At 39.4% G+C, this 22,217-nt stretch overlaps 1 protein-coding gene across 1 annotated transcript in view; it reads right to left on the bottom strand.

Moving 5' to 3' along the window:
- The window catches only part of LOC125455628 (rho GTPase-activating protein 11A-like), a 47,422-nt gene that overhangs the window by 22,340 nt on the left and 2,865 nt on the right, over nucleotides 1–22,217 (bottom strand). The window contains exons 2-7 of the mRNA XM_048537859.1: nucleotides 13,080–13,168; nucleotides 10,304–10,400; nucleotides 9,728–9,981; nucleotides 8,383–8,546; nucleotides 951–1,100; nucleotides 654–728 (exon numbers count right to left, since the gene is read on the bottom strand). Of these exons, the coding sequence (XP_048393816.1) occupies nucleotides 654–728; nucleotides 951–1,100; nucleotides 8,383–8,546; nucleotides 9,728–9,981; nucleotides 10,304–10,400; nucleotides 13,080–13,168 (829 nt within the window). The remainder of the gene's footprint in view (nucleotides 1–653; nucleotides 729–950; nucleotides 1,101–8,382; nucleotides 8,547–9,727; nucleotides 9,982–10,303; nucleotides 10,401–13,079; nucleotides 13,169–22,217) is intronic.

Genomic DNA, 22,217 nt, shown 5'->3' with positions numbered 1-22,217 from the left:
AAGTACTTTAATGTCCTGAGGTAACTGCACCACATAAGGCAATTGAAATCCTCTCCCTCTTTGATTTTTCACAACGTTGTTTAGATGACTTGAAAAGTCTCAACAGACCTCAGACATCTGCGGACCCCAGTTTGAGAACCAGTAAATTAGAAACAACACATGTCCATACATTATACTTGGTGAACAGTTTGAACGAGTTACACTGTATTATTGCTTTCTATATTTTTGTCACATAACAACCTTAGGTAGAAATCGGGACGGGGGAGAGCATGCAATGAGAATAAATATCTGTGGTATTCTTACATTCACGTTTCAATTCAAACAAGATACATCTAGAAAACATTCATACATCTCTCCTGCCACGGGAACTTCTGTACCAGCAGAATATCCTAACAACATAACAAGATCAAGCAACTAATTTCAATAATTAGAATCACCAACTATCTTAATATCCATTCACAATTTTGATGATTCCAGTTGGACTGAGTGGAATGGGGAGAAGTAAAAGGCATGGAGGTTAGAATATGTTATAATCTACAGTAGTTTGGTGGGCATGGAAACAAAAGTCCTATTGCAGTTTTCCTACAGATTCGTTTTATTTTGTCTAAGATCGGCCACACAACACACAAATTTACAATTCTTGTTAAACATACCAGATGCATCAAGTTGAGGAGTAGCAGACGGTGTTCGATTTGCTTTAAGTTTACTTAATGCCCCGCTAACTATATCTGAAATGTAAGCGCAAAATAATATTAAAATCAACATTGATCTTTCAACTGTACTTAATGCCATTTTGCCCATTTTTGTCTTTCCAAAATACCAAGCAAAATATAAGAGAAACTAGCTCACTAATTAAAGCCATTCAATACAAGCAGCGGAACGCATTTAAAAACTTATCACCATCCTTTCTAAAAGAAAAATCCCTGCTACAGAAACAGAATTCTACTAACCTCCAACACTACGTCGCCTTCGCCTCATGCAACCCTCCAATGTTGAGCCATCGACATCCACTAAATTTTCTAATGAAGAAGGTGTGCTAGATTCTGCATAAACACCAATCATTGCTGGAACCTTTTCCAAAAGGAATTCTGGAACACGACCTTAAATTGATAGAAATATTTAAAGGCAATGTGAAACCTAAATTGTTAGCCAATACAAAAATTCAGTATCAATATTAACAAAAATAAAAGATACAGCCACATTGGAGTAAATTGAAGCTACAAAGAAATATTGTTGTTGCATTTTCATACTGAATTTCAGGGAATTATAAAAATAGCTAACTTCTGTGAAGAATGCTGAAAACTCTCTGTTTGAGCTACAGGAGAGCAAATTATGTCACTTTTTTAACATGTATTCACCAGAAAATGTAGAAAAATGCCCACAGACAACTTGTAGAAATACAGCCAGGCAAAAGAAAATTTTGGCTGTTAGTCAGTCAGAGGCATTTTACCCTCCATAAAAGTGCCAGGGAAAGAAAACAATCAAGACAGGCTAGCAGAGATACCTATTGCAGTTTCCTCCCTATCCCACTTCAATAGTTAAGTTCTGGAAAGGAATGTTCTTGGTCAACTTTTCTGACCTTCAAATAAACAAAAGCCCTCAAATGAGCAATTAACTACTTGAAGGCCATTAGCCTGATTATCTGCTTTTGGTGCAGGCAAAAGTGGCTGCCTTCACAATCACAAGTCTGCCTGCAAGATTTTTTTTTGAGGCATCTCCATTTGCCTCAATTTTGAGTGAACTGGAGCATGGATGGGACAGGGGTAGCTACTAAAAGCCATTTACCTCTGTTTCATCAGAGCTCTTCCCACAAGTCACACCAAAAAAAATCTTATCTTCTCACTCATCCCATTATTCATTCCTGTAGGGCATGTTAACAGCCTGGGCCTTCCACGTCTCTGCAGCTCACAGCCTTCAACTGGCTGACAACTTCATGCATAGCAGGATGTTTTGCCTGTTGACCATGATAGGTCAAGAAGAGCACTAGTGATCAAGTGACACTTGATCCAGTGGGTTTTCTGAAGGGGAGGAGGAGATGGTTGGGATTACCTCATATACTCCGCAGCTTGTTTGAACATTTTGTTGGTTATGAAGTTCAGGAGTCACAGGCCATTGTTCTAAATTTACCAACTCCATGTTTACTTAGAACTTCTTCCAGCTGACTTTGACTTTCCCACATGGGCAGTGAAGTCTCCCAGTTCCATGAGGTTATCATTGACAGACATGGGTTTGATGAATACATCCAAATAGTCATAAAAATTGTCCTTCCTGTCCTTGAGACTATTGAGAGCTGGAGAGTGATTGTCGGATGCTTAGTTCAGTGGAAAGTTCAACTTTATGAGGCATTTGTTCACCTGATGGGAAATGTAGTAAAACCACTTTAAAATGATCTGTTTGAGAGTCTTACACCACGTACCCTACCCTCATGTTTTTCCCCATTTTCCCTTCCAGAGAGAAAAAAATATATAGCCACCTCCAAGGAGCTTTAGTGAACTCTCGTTCAGGAGCTTCACTCAGTGTCGCAAAGAGGAAGTGATCATGTGCTTGTTCATTGGATAGCAGAACTGTTCTCTCAAGTTTGTGTGTCATTTCTGTTCAACATAGTCAGGCATTCCATATCTAATGATATATTGTTTTTGCTTCTTTGATTTTATGGCCACTTAGTGAATGATCTGCAATCTGTGGTAAGCTCATCAGATGATGATAGGCCAGCAGTGTTTGAAATACCTTTTCCAACTCCCTCCTTTACAGATGTTGCAGCACTGTCCTGACGTGAGCTGCCAATCACCCTAGATGCTGTCAAAACTGTCTGCTGTCCAACTATAGAGTTGACCCTCGTCCTACAACCATCTATATACAGGACTATGTATATACCACTAGAGGTCACTTTCCTCCGTAGTTTCATCACAGTCCTAAAGCCGCAGAAAGAGTATTTGTACAAAAACAGGAGATAAATTGGAAGAACCATCGCATAAGAACAATCACACTCAGGCATCTGCATAAGTATGGTTCTGGCGGCACGAAGAACTGTTGCAGCTGAAGACTTCTTTGGCTATAGTGGATAACCAGGCTGTCTTCTGGAATTTGTCATGCTCTTCATGCTTCACAGAGCTTTGCTAAACTGCCTTCTTGATCATTGTTTATTTCATTTATTTGATTCAAAATATATTCTTTTGCACAAAATGGGAGCAAAATAATTTATGAGACCAATAAGAGATTAAAGGAGAATAAAATTGTCTAGTGACAAAGGGAGCTCATAAGGAATCAGAAGATAATTAGAGACTGTAGCAGGCCATTGACGGACACCTTACAGTTTGGTTTGAATCTATCCTAAAAGGTAAGGCGGTGGTGTTATGTGGCTACTTTATATCAGTCTTCGCTCCTGGGGATGGTGCTCAATTTTCAGCTGTTTAAAATAGAATGTGCTGCTCACCTAGGTGACCTCCCCCTGAGGATCATTTGAAAAAAGAACTTTCAAGTGTTATGTCAGCTTCTTTTCTTAATCTTGGTACATTGGTTCTGGACTGCCGTCAAATGTCAAAAATGCTCATTTAGATCTAATTTTCCACAAAAGGGACCAAACAAATTCATTAGGCTGAAGTCAGTTACAGAAAGATGTTGGAAGAGTTAAGAACAGATACTGTTTATGATCACTTGAACGGTGAATTCAGTGCTTCTGTAAATAGAAGGCTATTTTGTTCGATTTTTTTTAATAAAAGAAAATGGTTACTTATGTCTTAAAAGATTGGGAAATTTTTGAACGAACTTGCTATGAAGCTAGGATCACCATGCTAAATTAGTAACTTTATCATCTAAAGTCTCATCCATTTAAAAATAAAACTATGGAACTTTTTGGAAAACTATTCACAAATTGCCCAGGAGTAAAAACACAATTAAATCAGCCAATCTCGGGTTCAAAGTTACCTTTTCATTAAAAATGTGATGTTCTTAGTTTTTTCCAACTTCGAGTTAAAACCTATTCAACTATTCATATGGTTATAATTTGCAAACAGACAGAAGTCACCATTTTGCTCTGTGCACTCTAATTAGCCAAACTGCGAGCAGGCCAAATAGCTTCTGTGTTCTAACTATTCTACAATTCTCTGAATTGGAACCTGAAATCAACTTTCAAATATAGTGTAGGGAAGCATATTACCGAAAGTAAAATAAAATGTCAATGTAGGATCTGAATTCTAAGTACCAAACCACTTGCATACAATATTCTGTTCTGACTTACCAAGTGTTCATAAAAAGTCAGTTTAAGTACTCAAAAAGATGAAGGACTTCTTCCTATTATCTGATGCAAAGAAATCTTCATTATCTGTACTCTATGAATTTTCACCCGCTCTACAAGAATCAACATTCAATTTAATGACCAAAAAAAGACACTAAATGGGCCTTCTAAAATATTGAGAACCAAAACAGCTAACTTAGACAGCGTATTCTATTTAAAAATATAAGTCCTAGGAAGTACTTTCTGACATTTTGTTTATCCTTAGCAACAGTGCAGCTCCCAGCACTGAATTAGTTTCAACTAAACAATAGATTGAGTGTTAAAGTTTATTTGTTGAGAATGACAAGTCAAAGGAACAATTCAGACCAAAATTCTCACAGGTGAATTTCTTTCTCGAATCACAATCACACCCATGACAATGTCAAAACGGATTTCTCATGAGGCAAACAAACAATCAAGCGGACACCTCCAAGAATAGTGTTTCAATGCACCAGCCAGGCTACACAGTTGTTGCAGGGTGTCCACTAGTGAACTGACAAATTCTGGTGAACTTCAGGATATCGACTTAACAAGCGAACGGTTTATGGGTGGATAGCCATCAACCGTGCCAAACTTGCCTTTTCCAAAATAAATTAATGGCAGAAAAGTGCCAGTAAACATGTCAACATATTGCTCCCTGAAGCCAGTTTTCTGGTCAACTCCACATTAGCCCACAAAACCAGTCCAACCTCTGACATGATTCAAAATTTCAGCCCACAGTATCTACACCACCTTAAACTCTTAAAACCCAAAAAGGACTTATGATGCTCATCTCAAGCCTTTAACACAATTATAAAATTAAATTCAAAATTCCCATCAAATGCATCTAGGCTTAAAATCTGCACCTTTGCTTTTTTTATCCAGGTAATCTGAATTACAAATGAGTCAGATTTCACTGGTCAATGAATGGTGCAAACTTATGAATATGCATATCGGCCTGTAACAAATTGCCAATAGTTAGATAACTTGTACTGCTCTAAGTTAATTTTTCAATGTTATGATAAATCTCATGTTCTTTGTGAATAATTATGCATTGCTTACTAAGCTTGCCATGAAGATAATGATATACATTGTTATAAAAAATTAAGTTACCAATCAATCAATTTCTTCCTAGTAAGTGAAAAAGCATAAGTACACAACTCCATTCGCTCATGTTGCAAATCAATTTGAAGTTTCAAGAAAAAAACATATTTCAGTTTTTAAAGATTTTTGTTTGGTCAGCTTTGCCTCACTTTCTTTGTTTCAGAATTACACTGTATTTTTCCACTCTAGCTCATTTGTCCATTTCAACACAACTTTACAAACCATTAAAAATCATTACTGATAGAGAAAAACTCTCCTTCGGTTCCCCAAGATGCCAGATGTTCTATTGTCCCGTCTGCACCTACTAGTAAATTAGAAGTACTAGTTTGCATCTCCAGCAACTATGTCAGCAAAGTTTTTAAAAATCTAAACATGTGCAAGTCCAGCAGGGGATAACACATCCAGCAAAATTTAAACCTCATGGAACGAGGGCTAGACTTTGCCAAATATACTTAACTCTCCTATTTACTGATTCAAGAGCAAATCATGAATGCAGAACTCAAAATGTTGAGTATTATACAAAAAGTACATTATTACCTCAAAATGCACCATAAAGGACAAGTTAGAAAGAGCAATAAATGCTTAGAATCAAACAAGGTGATACAGCCAAAATGCTGCAAATTCAAAATTCAATACCATAATTGGTAAGTTATCAGAGAAATAACATTTAATAGAAAAATAAATGCTTTTATGGTCAATGTTATGGCCTCTTATTAAATGGATTTAAAACGTATTTGAGGAACTTTGTCACGCAAACAGGAAATTTGAAACACAGACACAGAAACATATGCTTTCGAGCTAAGTGATTGCTGAAGCAAGTTAGAAAAGGAGAGATCCACGAACAACAGGCAATGGAATATCTAGAAGGAGCCAGGAGAACATCTGAGTCAGACGCTACAAGCCCAGACTTGTGATGTTTTTAAAAAAAAAATCTACTTTGAAATGATTTCTGATCAAGCATCTTAACAGTAAGTTTTCCTCAAAGAAATATTGCAAAGAAAAGATGGAGTTTACTTCAGGTAATTTAAGAGCTAATAGCAAGTGATGATAAATAGAGATAATCATGGTTTTTAAAAATAATATACCTCTACTGACTATTCTGTTCAGTCATTTAGCCTGTGAGCTTAGATGCTGAAGATCAGCAGCCCTCAGGACACAGGAGTAGAAGACAAGAATAAAAAACACAAACACAAACATTATTACATTCTTGGAAACATCAGATGAATGCATTTCCATTAAATAGCAAAAGGGGCAAAGCTATCTGTTATGCTCTCTAACCAGGGCACAAGAGATCAACAGTACAAACAACTTTAGAACAAGTTTTGAGAAGATTTATAGCTCAGGTTGAGGCTCTGGATGTGAGTTTGCTCGCTGAGCTGGAAGGTTAGTTTTCAGATGTTTCGTCACCATTCTAGGTAACATCAGTGAGCCTCCGACGAAGCGCCGGTGTTATGTCCCGCTTTCTATTTATCTGTTTAGGATTCCTTGGGTTGGTGATGTCATTTTCTGTTTTTTTCTCAGAGGATGGCAGATTGGCTCCAAAGACATCACCAACGCAGGAAGTGACATCACCAACCCAAGGAATCCTAAACAGATAAATAGAAAGCGGGACATAACACCGGCACTTCGTCGGAGGCTCACTGATGATGTTGCCTAGAATGGTGACAAAACGTCTGAAAACTAACCTTCCAGCTCAGCGAGCAAACTCACATCCAGAACCTTATAACAGCTAAGTCAAGTCAATACAAGCCGCAATTCAAAATTAATAGCTAGTAACACAGAGGACAGAGCTACTTACCTAGTAGGAAATTAAAAAAGGTATTTGAATTGTATCTTTGTATGGACAGGTTTGTTACATTATGTAATTCATTTGACATTATTGTGGTTCAATGGGATTTCCCAATTCAACAAGATTCATAAAGGTTCTTGGTAGGTAATAAGTTATTTTTTTTAAAACAAGCTGCACTCTGCAGTGTTGCTCTTTCTAAAAGTAGTGTGCATTACTGAGTAAAAAGATGTTTACAGTCTGCCAGCAGCTCAGCCAGACAATCTTAAAAAGCTGGTACAACTCCAAACTTCTTCTGTGAATTTCTTCCTTGCATGCTTAGAAGCACCTGGCCTTTTAATCTGAAACTACGGAATTGGAATAAGTTTGACAGAAATTAGCAACCAGTTTAAACAGTAAAACAAAAACACAAATTCTAAAAACTTTTGATACAGTATAATCTGCATGAAAACAATTGACATTTTACTGGGAATTGATTTAAATTTTTTCAACGTAGATTATTTTCCTTAAAGACTGCAAACATGGCCTTGCTCCAATGAATCACTATATTCTCCAGTTTATATGTTCTTGTAGATTGCCAAATTCAGTAGCAGGGTGTATAAACTTAATAGTTGGTAAAATATGTTTAATGCACAACTTCTATGAAATTCGATGCCAGTCAGATTACTACAACAGTTTGCCGCTTAAAGAAATTACAAAAAAGATTGATTACTTCAAAGCATAATTAAACCAATTAAGTTAAACCATTAGGTGCATTTTTTGATAATGAAGAATGCAAAACTTTGATCCACAAAGTCCACATGATCAGAATACACTTAACCATCCTATCACTGACTAGCAAAAACACATTTGTTTCCCTGGCCCTTAAGATACACTTTAATAAATGTGCTGCCAGAAACAAAGCAATAACAGCGTTAATTAGTTGAACAGACAACTGCCTTGTATATAACAACAAACAGCAATATTGTGTCTTGGAATGGTCTGATGTCAACTACTTTGCTAAGTCTCCGATTTCACTTATACTGCTATAGGGAAACCGCAAATGGTACTCGTCAACTACTGAGGAATAAATAGTAGAATACCGTAATCCTGGAAATCTGAAACAAAGATGGAAAGCGCTCAGCAGGTCAGGCAGCAACTCGACACCACCTATCAATTTAGTCAATTGAGAACGGCGGTGATAGATTTCCAAGTGATGGAAGGAGAAAAAGAGAGACATAACAGAAGACACAATACGTACCAATTTGTTCACAATTTTCAATTAGTTTATGCACAGTTGCAGCTTGAAGATGAAGCCGTCTCTCTGTTAGTGCTGTTGATTTTTCATTTCCTTCAGCAGAATGGAAAAAATTTGGTGCAAACACTACAGCAAGATTACTGGCATCCATTTTGTTTTCTTCTGACCTACACAGTGAGTAAAATATTCGAAGATCGTGAACAATCCTTGGAACCATCTGCACATTTCTTTGCTACTATATCCCTTTCCATTTTGCTTCATTTCTTCTGCTTGACTTTAAGTAGCTTTACCCAAACTGTGTCTTGATTGTAGGACTAAATTAAAGTAAAGTAAATACCTTAAAATTGCTTAATAACCATTAGCTAGCAGATATAGAAGGCCTGTCCAGGGTGACGTCTTCAAATTTGCCCTCCCGCTTTAAACAAAAAGTACATGTTTCTCTGTTATGTTGAAATCAGGTGAAGTGTTTGAGTTGCGGGCATCTCTTTAATGTACCATTTTAAAGAATACCATGCATTAACATATTTGAAATTTGCTACATATTGAGTTCTCTTCCTGTAACGACGGGTAGAAGTAGAGAAGGGTAGGAGAAAAGCAGAAGGCGGGGGGGGGTCGGGTACCAAGTTCCAAACTCTTATAGGAACACGAGAAGGTTATAAACATGGCCTCATAAGTGAGCACTTGACTTTAATTTGTTTTAAAACTGCAAAAAAGGTCCTGACATTCTAATCACAATTTAAAAATCACAGCAAACAGAAAGAATGAACAATGCAACCCTTCAGTAGGTATCTCATCTCAATATTGCTCTTAGAAAACCAGCATACATTATGTAAAATGTATGAGTATACATTAGATCCATTCTTTTGATAAGAGTGCCCAAAATAAGATTCCATTCCCAATACGAAAGGTTTGCAGCAAATGATTCAGTATTAACAGATACAGCTTTAAGTAATGAAGTAGTCAAGGAATAGAAAAAATAGTTAACAGCGAGAGCAAAATACAGTGAAATGGATGTTTTTTTTTCCATTGAGAAAGCATACTAAAATATGCCTAATCTTCATACACAAACAAAAACAGAAGTTTCTGGAAAAGCTCAGCAAGTCTGGTATCTGTGGAGAGAAATCAGACTTAACATTTTGGGTCCAATGAACAATTCTGAAGGGAGGCCACTGGACCTGAAACATTAACTTTAATTCTCTCCAGAGATGCCTGCTTGAGCTTTTCCAGAAATTTCTGGGGTTTTTTTTCCTGATTTTCAGCATCTGCAGTTCTTCCGGCTCTTAAATTTTTATACATTGTTTGAATCATGGTAGTTGCCATTCTACTTAAGTATGTTTATAACACATACCTGAGAGACACCTTATTGAGAAAAATCAGGAAGTAGCGCAGTGTATCTGCAGTTCTCTCAGGTAGTAAACAAGATAGAAGAATTGTAGCAGAAATACTCTCATCACTTTGCAGTTGCTGTGCTTTGAAGAAGGCTTCGTGCAATTCCATTGGGAGCACAGGCTCAGGTAGCTCCCGAAAAAACTGTTTCACCAGCCCTGCCACATCACAAGGGGGAGCCATAGTAATACATTTTTCACCTTGGTCCACTTTTGCCTGTTTAGACAAACAAACAATTACAACAATGCATACATATATCACTACAATTTGGGGGAGGCAGCAGCAAATTGGATGATACCAGATGACTATCTCCATCCTACATTTTATAGACAAAATAACTTTTATGAAGAATGAAAACAGGGAGAAAGATTTTAAAATGGAGACAGCCTACCAGGAGCAAATAATCTAATTATATATAACCACAACTTAATTTGACATTGCTATTTCATCCAGCACGGTTTCTTTGCAGGGCATCCTGAATAACTTATTGTACAGTGTATGATGACCTTAAAGGAAATTTTTAAAAAATATTAATTACCTTTAAAGCTTTAAGGCGAATCACAGATCCTGATTTTCTGAAGAGTCCTTCTGTGTGAATATGCTTTTCTAAATAGTTACAAGCATCAACAAGAAATCTGGAAAGTAAATTCATATCTGATCGTTACAAAACATCACAGTGCCAGTCAGTATATTTGATATCTCTCCAGTTTTAGAAAATATTCAAGCTACAAATGTTTCAGTTAACTCCAAAAACTACACTACATTTAAACAAACTTCAAAAAGTGTAAGCATAAACATAACAGGAACAGTTTTCACTGAAATACATTCATTTTATAAACATTCTGGAATAAAATGGATAATCAAGTGCTGCAAGGAATCCTGAAAATTTGAATTCTGAGGCTCGATTTCAATTTCAGATCGTAATCCTGATAATACTATAACTTTGGGTCCAGGTCCCCCACAATGGAAAATAATGTGGCATAATGATAATGAATTGAATGGAATTAGCTTTATTGTCACGTACTCAAATGAGTACAGTGAATAGTTTATATGTTGCCACTTAACAGCGCCATCTTAGTTAGAGAGGTACCTAGGTAAAAATCGTTAGAGTTACAGAATAGAGAAATGATGTAGACAAGTTACATTACAGTTTTACACAGTATAACCATGGGTCAGGAAAAAACAAGGAACAAAGTTGGAAAGACAAACATCACAGTTTGTCTTCAAAGGCTCTCCACAGCAGACCAATGCAGGGGGCCTCCCTGCGGTCTGGCCACTGGCTGCCATCATCAGAACACTGGGTCGCTAGTTACTGGCAACCCACTAATGCTGCTGGTGTCGCCATTCTAGCTGCTGGTGAGTGTTTAAATCTCAACGTGGGATAGTGATACCAGGTATGTAGGCCATTTACTTTAGTATTGAGGTTTATATATCACATTACTCAGATGATTATCAGCAGACATCCTTTTGGCTTAGCAGTAGTATCCTGTTAATGGTGAACACAACTTGTGTTGCTACTGAATCGCAGCAACATGAACTAGAGACAGTAAGAACTGCCAATGCTGGAGTCAGAGATAACAGCGTCGAGCTGGAGGAACACAGCAGGTCAGGCAGCATTAGAGGAGCAGGAAAACTGATATTTCAGATTGGGATACTGATTCATGGGCTGAGGGCACTGCTGGCTAGGCAACATTTATTGCCCATGTATAATTGCCCAGAAGGCAGTTAAGAGTCAACCACATTGCTGTGGGTCTGAAGTCACATGTAGGCCAGACCAGGTAAGGATGGCAGTTTCCTTCTCTAAAGGACATTAGTGAACCATATGGGTTTTTCCAACAATTGACACTGGATTCATGGTCATCATTAAGATTCTTAATTCCAAATACTTGTTGAATTCAAATTCCACCATCTTCCATGGCAGGGTTCAATCCTGGGTCTCTGGATTAACAATCTAGTGTTAATACCACTAGGCCATCACCTCCCAAGTTGTGGTGTATGATAATAGCTTCCCTGATGAGTTTGCACGATATACAACGAGACGCTTGTGAATCGCCCTAGTGTTGTCATCTTTGGTCTGGAAAAGTATCTATTCCACCTCAGATTACCTGAGAAAGGTAAAGTATTTCAAAAGTTTGAGCAATAGTGCAGCTAGTTCACACTGTTAACACAGTATGGAGCTGGAGGAATACATTAGGCTAGGCAGCATTAGAGGAGCATGAAAGCTGATGTTTCAGGTCAGGACCCTTCTTCCCAAATAAGGTGTCAAGCAAAGGAAGCTTATTTGACTGATTCACTTCAAATACAAATCTAGGCAGAGGACAGAGTTCATGATGCCATGAAAGGAAACTATGGATACAAATATGGCAGTGTATTATCTACATATTAAATATGCACTATTTAGTAGATTAGGTGTCAACATGTCACTCGAAAGATATGCTTCTCGAGGAACGCAACAAAGATATTTGAAAAAGCTGGGCCTAGCGAGATGCCATGGCAACATTATTTATTGTGTATAATGTTGTTAAAAAATTAAACTCATCTTGTGAATTGCTGAGTTCATAAGCTCAATGAATACTGATTTACACAATGGCAGTGGGCTCAAATTGCCTTTTTATAGCACTATAGCACAAATGTCTGTGCCTTCCTGAGTAGAAGAATGGTAGAAAGGCTTGCTGTATTTCTCACAAACAGATGAGCAGCCCATAAAATCTGGCAGTTACAGTCAGTCATTAACTGATGCATTCTCTCTGGTAATACAGTACATTCTGCCAGAGTCCATTTGCTAGCCAACCAGCACTCTCCTCTTGTTCAGCACAAGCATGATTTTCCCTTCAGTTGGTACTCTTGTAAATTATTCTTGAGTGCAAGACAAAAAGCCTTGACAAAATATCATTATTCAGCAATACTCAAAAGATACACTACCAAACTGCAAAAAAAAAGTTAACGTTATCTGCTCCTGAACTTTTAAAAAGGATTTTTAAATTATCCAAGTGACATAAATAATAAAAAGTGGGAAATAGGTTTAAGAATTATTTGAATTATCAGGTCATTGCAATAAACTGACCAAATGAAGAACTGGTTAAGACCTAGTATGTAGAAAAATAGAATGAGTTTTGTAAAAGCACACTATCTTAGCCATTAAATAACATTATATTTCAAACAAAATAATTCTCATAAATTTCCCAAAACAAAAATAAAAACTACTTTTTGCTTGCAAACATTTTCTATATAAAACTAAGATCACTAACTAAATGTTTAATATTCTCAGTCTTTCAAACATGTAAGAAATGAATCCAACCTCGTTAAGTACTCACTGAGGAATGGTGCCATGTTCAACAACAGTGCTTTGTGGTAGAGCATGCAGAGGGGAGCCAAACACTGTATTGTATGTGATGGTCTTGTCCTAAAAAAAAATTCATAAAAGCATACAAGTGTGTAATTGTATCAAATTTTGTATTACCAATGTTACCAAAATAATTTAAAGAAAATGCAAGCACATCCACTGTTAGGAGAGATGGAGCCTATGAAAATACACATCTGGTTCAATTCTAGCAGAATTCCTCTCTACATGTGCAATTTAACTTGATCATAGTCTGGTAAACCTGTATCTAAATTTTCTGAAACTAGCTAAGAATTGCTGTTGAAACCTTGTATACATTAGCAGTATTATACAATTAGATTTCATAATGCACTATTACAACACAATTCAGAAAAACACAACTGCCATGAACAAATGCTCCTCTCTACTGTTGCTCCAGCACAGCTGTTCCCATCAATGGACCTAACAAATATTGCACATTTGTTTCAAGAGGGCATTGGACAATTATTTGGATAGAAATGATGCACAAGGATTATGGTGAAAAGGCATGAGACTGGCACTGAGTAATAGAAACAATACAGGGGTAATGGGCTGAATAGACCTCTTCTGTACCTAATTGTAATTCTGTGAAGATTCCATCTCTATTTTAATTTAGCAGTGTGATAAAGGAAAACTTAATTCATACTCAGTGAAAGTAAAACATAAATAAATTTAGAAAGGGGCAGCAAACAGCAACACAGCTTGATATACAACATGACAAAGACTTGCTAATGGCAAATAATTCATTGGCTGAAGACTGACACTGCAGCTTTACAAAAAAAGTTTTAACAACTTAACCAAGGACACTTACAAACTAAAAGTGGTTATCATAATTTGTATTATTATGTAGTCAACATTCTACTCCACAGGGATAGAGGCACAGGTTCCACAAAGACCCTACCAGATCCAATTAACCCCAGGGAATGTGCAATCATAAAGGAGATATTCATAATATCCAAACATAAACAAACCAGCCATTTAGCATTTTTTTTAATAAAAGGCATTGACCTTCTTAAGGTAAGCATGCAGATATAGGTGAATCAAAACTCATTTTTGGAATATACAATGGAGTTTTGAACTTCTAATAGCAGTTAGGGATTAAGTCATGTGTCCAGCCAAGCTGTGTGTGTGTGTTTAACAGAAAGAACATTTGAGAGGGGTATGGTATCTGTCTCTGCATTGCCACCTAAAATGACACTCTTACCGAGTTTGACTAGGTCCACAATCCTGTGAATCAAGGTCTTTTAAAGCAAGACTTCTGTTTCTACAATGTTTCCGAAATAAATAGACACTTTCAGGCACAACCTTAATTGTCAGATGAACACCAAAGCCTTTGAATAGCTACAACCAGACCAGTAACTATCAATGGATTCTTTTCTCACCCCCCCCCCCATGTTAACATCAAAATTCTGTAAATTCCTTCTGTAATTTGTATTCTAACATGTTTGGATCGAGTACACATGTATTTGTGTACAAGCCTGGAAGTATTTTTACATTTTGTATTTTTTTCTTTTACCTGGGTAGATTTCAGCACAATGAAAAAAAAACTCTTTCCTTATTTAAATCATGAAGGTCTGTTTGGCTAGTTCTTTAACCCCAGCACATTGTTACAACTAGGTGAGAAGAGGGGGAACTGGCTCACTTTCTTTCTAACCTTCTCTGCTGGTTGTAAAGGTTCAAGCTCTATCTAAACACTAAGCTAATCTTCTCTGCAAAAGAAAATATGTCATGAGCTATTTTTTAACATTCCAGTAAAGAGGGAAACAGAATGTTTTCTTAATTTAGAAAATATAGTACTTACTCTCTGCTAACTCCAAGAAAAATAATAAAGCACAACATCAAGCATGCAGCCTTTGTACAGACACACACACACAAAGAATAGAAAAGAGATAAAATATACACAGCTGAGTCCTTTGGGCATCCTTGAGACATCAGGTTTTAACCTGAGCCATAATTGGTTTATTGGGTTCTTGGATGATCAGCAGTAGCAAATATTACAGGCATCTTTTGTTCTCAGTGCCTTGATGCTTCTTTTGGGTAAGTGCCTTGACTGGATGCTTTACTTCTTGAGACACAGAGAATCTCCAATAACCCGTGATTAGTTCTACAGTCAAAAATCCATCTCTCCTGCTCAGCAAAAGAGAGCTTCTTGAAATAGCTCCAAATGTGAAGATTGTCATTAATAAGTTAAAATAGGAGACAAGGACATTTCACTCATTGCACAAAAAATCTGGCTGGTTTTGTTGTCCTTGATTGGTTACAACCCAGATTGGTTTTAGTTACTCGAGTTTGGAATCAGAGTTGCAGTAGTAATGTAGAGTTTTCCATTTATATTAACGCATGCAGCTCTCCACAGTATGATAGAAGCTGCAATTTTTTTCCAATCACATGTTTAAGTTTCTTTACATTTGTATTTTAGCTTATATCTAAATCTGGAGCAGGAGCAGGCCATACAACCCAAAGACAGCTCCTCTATTCAATAAGACCACAGCTGTCTATTTCTGCTTAAAATCCCACATTCTCATCTACCCCAAATAACTTCAGTTCACTTGCCCAACAAACATATTTTACTCAGAGATAGTAAGAACTGCTGGAGTCTGAGATAACAGTGTAGAGCTAGAGGAACACAGCAGGTCAGGCAGCATCAGAGGAGCAGGAAAGTTGATGTTTCAGGTCAGGACTCTTCTTCAGAAATGGGGGGGGTGTTGTTGGGCTGGGGAAGGTAAATGGGATGGTGGTAGCAGGTGGGTAGTGGTTGGGATTGGTCAGTGAGATAGAAGGAGCCAACAGGTCAGAGAGAAGACTGATAGGTCAAAGGAGGCAGGGATGAGAGGTAAGGTTGCTCCTGGGATGAGAGGTAAGGTTGCTCCTGGGATGAGGCCGGGGGTGGGGAGATTTTGAAGCTGGTAAAGTGCACATTGAGACCATCGGGTTGTAGGCTTCCAAGGCAGAATATGAGGTGCTGCTTTTCCAGTTTCCGAGTGGCATTGTTGTGACACTGGAGGCGGTCCAGGGTCATCCAGGGAGTGGAAGGGGGAGGGGGAATTGAAGTGGTTCGCACCTGGAAGGTGTTGTCATTTGTTGAGCGTAGATGCTCCATTAAATGGTCTCCGAGTCTCCGCTTGGTCTCACCAATGTTGAGGAAGCCACGTTGGATACAATAGGTCACAACAGTGGATGTGCAGGTGAACATCTGTCTGATGTGGAAAGTTTTTTGGGGGCCTGGGATGGAGGTGAGGGGCGACGTGTAGGGGCAGGGGCAGGGGCAGGAGCAGGTGCAGCACCTCCTGCAGTTGCAAGGAATTGTACGGGAGGTGGTGGAGCTAGTGGGGGGAAGCGGATGAGGGAGTCGCAGAGAGCGTGTCCTGTCCGGAAGGCAGATATGGGTGGGGAGGGAAATATATCCCCCAGTAGAGGACTCACCTTCATCCTCCTCCACCTGAACAATGAATATCACTTACGTTTAGATGTCGAACTGTTTTTCCACTGCCTCCACGCTTGTTTCTTTAACCATGAGTCAAACCTCTTTTCTACAGGCCCCTTCTCCCACCTCCCACACACTCCATCCTCCTGGGCGCCACCCTAAGGCCTCCTGCCCTCCCTCGGCCTCTTCATCTCCAGCTGCCATTGTGACATTGATCGCCTCAACCCCTCCTCCCCTCTCACTCACTCCAGCCTCTTCCCTACAGAAGATGCAGCACTCTGCTCCAACCATAACCTCACTATCAAATCCCAAGACAAGGGAGGTGCCATTCTGGTATAGCGCACTGACCTCTACATCGCCATGGCCGTATGCCAACTCGCTGACACCTCCTCCTACAGCTCCTGTGATCATGACCCCACCCCCGACAACCAAAACATCATCATCTCCCAGACCATCCAGAACCTCATTACCTCAGGTGACCTCCTGCCCACAGCCTCCAACCTCATCATTCCCCAACCCCGCACTGCCCGTTTGTATCTCCTTCCCAAAATCCACAAACCCGACTGCCCTGGCTGACCCCTGGTCTATGCCTGCTCCTGCTCCACTGAACTTATCTCAACTATTTTCTCATCCCCGGTCTAGGAACTCTCCACCTACGTCTGGGACACCACCCACACATTCCACCTCCTCCAAAGCCGTAGCCCCTACTACCTCATTTTCATTGTTGACGAACAATCCCTGTATACTGGCGTTCCCCAGTCAAATGGCCTAAAAGCCCTCCGGTTCTTCCTCTCCCGCAGGCTCAACCCCCTCCACTGACATGCTAATCCACTTAACTGAACTCATCCTCACCCTTAATAAGTTCTCCCTCAACTCCTCCCACTTCCTACAGACTAAGGAGGTGGCCATGGGAACCCACATGGGCCCAAGCTATACCTACTTCTTCGTAGGATACATGTAGCAGTCTCTCCTCCGCAGCTACACTGGCACTATCCCCCGACTTTTCCTCCTCTACATCGATGACGATGTCGGCTCTGCCTCGTGCTCCCTTGAGGAACTCGAACAATTCAACTTTACTCAGACCTTCCACCCCAAACTCAAGATCACCTGGACCATCTCTGATACCTCTCTCCCCTTCCTGGAGCTCTCTGTCTCCATCTCTGGTAACTACCTGGGAACTGATAACTATTTCAAACCCACCGACTCCCAGAGCGACCTAGGCTACACCACCTCTCACCCACCTTCCTGCAAGAATGTGATCCCCTGCTCCCAATTCATCCGCCTCTGCCACATCTACTCCCAAGAGGTGGCGTTCCACTCCTGAACATCCAGGAGATCATCATATTTCAAGGACCTCAACATCCCCTGCTTCAGTGGTCAAAAACCCCCTCGGCCGCGTTTCTTGCATTTTTCAGACCTCAGCCCTTGCACCCCTCCCCACAATAAAACAAAGACAGAATTCCCCTTGTCCTCACGTATCACCCCTTTAACCTCCAGATTCAACACATCATTCTCCCCTAATTCCACCACCTGCAACCTGACCCCACGACGAAGGATATATTTCCCTCCCCACCTTTATCTGCCTTCCCGAGGGACTGCTTTCCCCACCACTCCCTCATCTGCTCCAACCAACCCATTAGCCCCACCAACCCCAGCACCTTTCCTACAACCACAGGTGGTGCTACACTTGCCCCTACAGCTCCAGCCTCACCTCCAAACCAGGCAACCCCTCCCCCCACCAAAAAAAAACTTCTCAGACAGATGTTCACCTGCACATCCGCTAATGTGGTCTATTGTTTCCGCTGTTCCCGGCGTGGCCTCCTCCACATCGGTGAGACCAAGCGGAGACTTGGAGACCACTTTGTAGAGCACCTACGCTCAGTTTGCGACAAACGACAACATCTCCCAGTCACGAACTACTTCAGTTCCCCTTCCACTCCCTGGACAACATGTTCATCCTGGGCCTTTTCCAGTGTCACAACAGTGCCAGCTAGAAACCAGAGGAGCAGCATCTTATATTCAGCCTTGGAAGCCTACAACCCAATGGTCTCAATGCAGGCTTTACCAGCTTAAAATCTCCCGACCCCGACCTCATCCCAAGAACAACCCTCCTTGACCCGTCCCTCTTCTCTCCCACCTATCTGCTCCTCCTACCTCACTGACCAATCCCCACCATTACCTGCCTGCTATCACCATCCCATCTACCTTCCCCAGTCCAATTCCTCCTCTATTTATTTCAGAGCTCCCTTCCCCTACCCCATTTCTGAAGTAGGCACCTGATCCGACGGGTCAGCTTTTCTGTTCCTCTGATGCTGCCTGGCTTGCCATGTTCCTCCAGCTCCACACTATGTTATAAGAACATTTTACCTCTGTTTTAGTAATACCGATCTTCATGCTTCATGCCAAAGGAAGTAACTTCACAATCTCCCTCACTATTCTCCATCTGCCAAATTATTGTCCACTTATTCAATCTATATCCATTCGCAACCTCAATCTCTGCACACAGTTTCCAAATTATCTTTGTCATCTATAAATCTAGCTACCATGCCTTCACTTGCCTCAACTGAATTGTTGATATAAATAGCAAAAATCTGAGGTCTGACCCTACAGTTCAGTCTTCAGATAATGAACTCAATTGAAAACCTATTAAGTGTTTTAATTTTCCACATTTGCTGTAGATTAGCTGCTTAGCTACTTGCTGACATCACTGCTTTTGCTTCCCAGGAAACCTGCTTGACTTATGCCAGATTTAAACTATCATTGAGAATAAGGAAAATTGATGTCAGCAACCAGCTTGTTGGTTGAAAAACCCAGTCAAATAATTGTTAAAATTGCACACAAGCCTATTTAAAAAGGCTCACAGGGCTGGGCAAAGCACTACCCAAGTAGATGAACAACTTCACCTTTTGTTTTTACAACTAGGACAGAAAACATTACACCAGTGTAATTAGAAAGAAAAGAAAAGAACTTGCATAATTTCAGAACATCTCAAAACTCGATACAACCAACAAAATACCTGGAGGTATAAACACTGCTAGTAATGTATGAACCACAAGGTTTCAAACAACGCTGACATAAATTTCAAATCACTTTGAGTTAAAGGTTAAATGTTAGCCAGAAAGCCAAGGAAAATGTCCTTGCTCCTCTTTAAAATAGTTCCGTGTAATCTTTTGCATTTATTTGAGAGGGCAGATAGATTTTCCATTAAATGGTTGGAAAGATGTTGGGTCCAGGGCTGAGAGGGCAAGGCTTGTCAAGATGAAGGGTGAGAATTTTTTTGTTGTCAATCCATCTGTCAGGGAGTTATGCCAAACTAGGAGCCAAGGTTTGGGATATAAAGGAGGGGAAAAGGCTACAAGGCCAGCAGGTGAGCAGAGGCAGAGGCAGGGTGGTATAGATGGTACAGAAAGAGGGGTGGGAGAAGGCTACAAAGCAGACCTAACAGTTTTAAACCCGGCAACAATGGAGCACTCAGCTAGCTATGAGCCAGGAAAACTTGAAAACACAGAGGTAACGAATTCTTTGCAAATGAATGTGGAATCTCCAGCATTCTGCTGCACCTTTTCAAGTGTTATTACATGAAGGAAACATGTAGCAGATACTGTGATACTGGACACTGAATCAATTGTTAAATTTAACTTGGAGACGGAGATCTGAGATACAGATCTGAAAATTAAAATTTGATGCCAAGACACTGTCTCTGCTGGTGGTGGGGATGAGGGTGGTGGCTAAGACAATATCATGTCTGCGCTGATGTGAATATACAGCCCCGACATAGAGGTAGGAGTATTACCATCAAGCGAAGACTGACACATAATGGCCTTTAATAAAAAAAATGAGCATTCCCAGACCCACCTTAGCTGTCTCTACAGAAGGAAAACCTCTATTCAGATATAAGTGAATGCCTATTATGACTTTGCCTGTTATTCTAAATTATTTTGCACATGCTGCCTGTGGCAAACCAATCAAGAAATCATATTTACCAAAATATGAACACAATGCTTCAAAAGTGATCCTTGAAGAAATAAAATTCCTTACATTCAACATTGTAATTTGGGCAACCATTAACAATCACGAATAGTCTGATAGATTGCCATTCAGGGCCATTATGGTTGAATGCATAATCATTACCTTTCTGTTCCATCATCTACTTTTTGCTCCCTACACCGACTTTTCTTTAATATAATCCATCCTTTAAGCTCATATGCTACCACACGATTATTTGCCATCACATCACGCCTCTGCCAGAGCTCCTCTGCTCCACCTGTTCTTTTTCTTTTTTTTAAAATCCCCCTCTCTTTTTCCCTCCCCACAGCCCCAGAGGTGAATCCCAGGTAGAAACAGGAGAGTGTGTCTTGAACTTACCTTGGAGCAGCTGAGTGCTGATACAGTGTGACCTGCAGGCTTGGAGCAGAGTGCGGACAGCTTTTAAACTGGGGTCTGGTGTAGGCCCTGCACTGAGCTGCTGCAATGTAATGTTTATTTTAAATATTTTACCTGACTGTAATGTCAATCCTTTAACGATGTCATATTTTGTATTTTATAAATTCTGAAGTAATGCAACTAACTTTTTATTCCTCTTTTGTATCAATGATTTGTACCCAGGTACTTGTACCTAAGACAGCGCCACTAGAGGCAGACATTGTAAAATCTTTTCAATGTACTTCTATAATGGAGTACCTGTGACAATAAAGGTCATTCTATTCTATTCCATGAATTTTGGGAATAAAACTAAGTGAGCATGTCTGATATTTGAATATGAGCTGCTAGGAAAGTCTGCAATAGCTAATTGACTTCATGATGTGATCTGAGTCAGCATTAAATCTGTGAACTCAAATAAAACAATACAGTTCACATCCATCTTAAATCAAAGCAAAGTTGGATCAAATTCCAAACCAGAAAAACTGCATCACCTACCTATGTTCAATTGGTAACTGGATTGTTTGGGCAAATACTTGGATCCAATTGATTACACCAATAACAATACTAAGCAAGAATGGAAATAGATGAACAATCATATGCATCAGGGATTGACGGGTGTTTCAGTTAAATCCATTGAAAAATAAAGTTTGAAAATACTTGCAAAAGAAATACACAAAATTTAGAGTATTCTTGAGATTACACTAAACCATGTAAACACAATTTCTTGCAATTCTCTGATTTACCCCTGTTCAATATAAACACTAACTCACTGTTTAAAGAAACTGTATTAACATTATGTTTATTTCAATTAAGTGTACACTTCTGGTCTAAATGACGGTCTGCGATTCAATAGGCATGTTATAATAGGTTGAATTCACTCCCCAGCATCCAGCTTTTTATTTACCTTCATTGCATTTCACTAATCCAGTAGCACACATTACACAGAATTTCACAGACACTCACTCCTACTAAATAATCTAAACAGTTTATTTCACAGAATTTATCAATTCTTGAAACACCTTTACTACTCAGAACTCATTTTCCCAACAATGTAAACACTACTGGAAAGAACTTGGACTTATCTACCCTTTTCTCTCGAAGAAAATTACCTGTAAGCTCCTAAAACAGCCCTCAACGGCACATATATGCTTTGGGAGAGTTACAGCAAATGCCATGGTGTTAAAACTCACTGGAATTATACAGGTCAGACTTGTTGTGGCATCAGCTTTTAATGTTGATTTGATGCTA

This window comes from Stegostoma tigrinum, chromosome 10, assembly GCF_030684315.1.
Source record: "Stegostoma tigrinum isolate sSteTig4 chromosome 10, sSteTig4.hap1, whole genome shotgun sequence".
Classification (NCBI taxonomy): Eukaryota; Metazoa; Chordata; class Chondrichthyes; order Orectolobiformes; family Stegostomatidae; genus Stegostoma; species Stegostoma tigrinum.
Note: the sequence above shows the minus strand (reverse complement) of the source record. Positions and strands in the feature narration are given on the sequence as shown.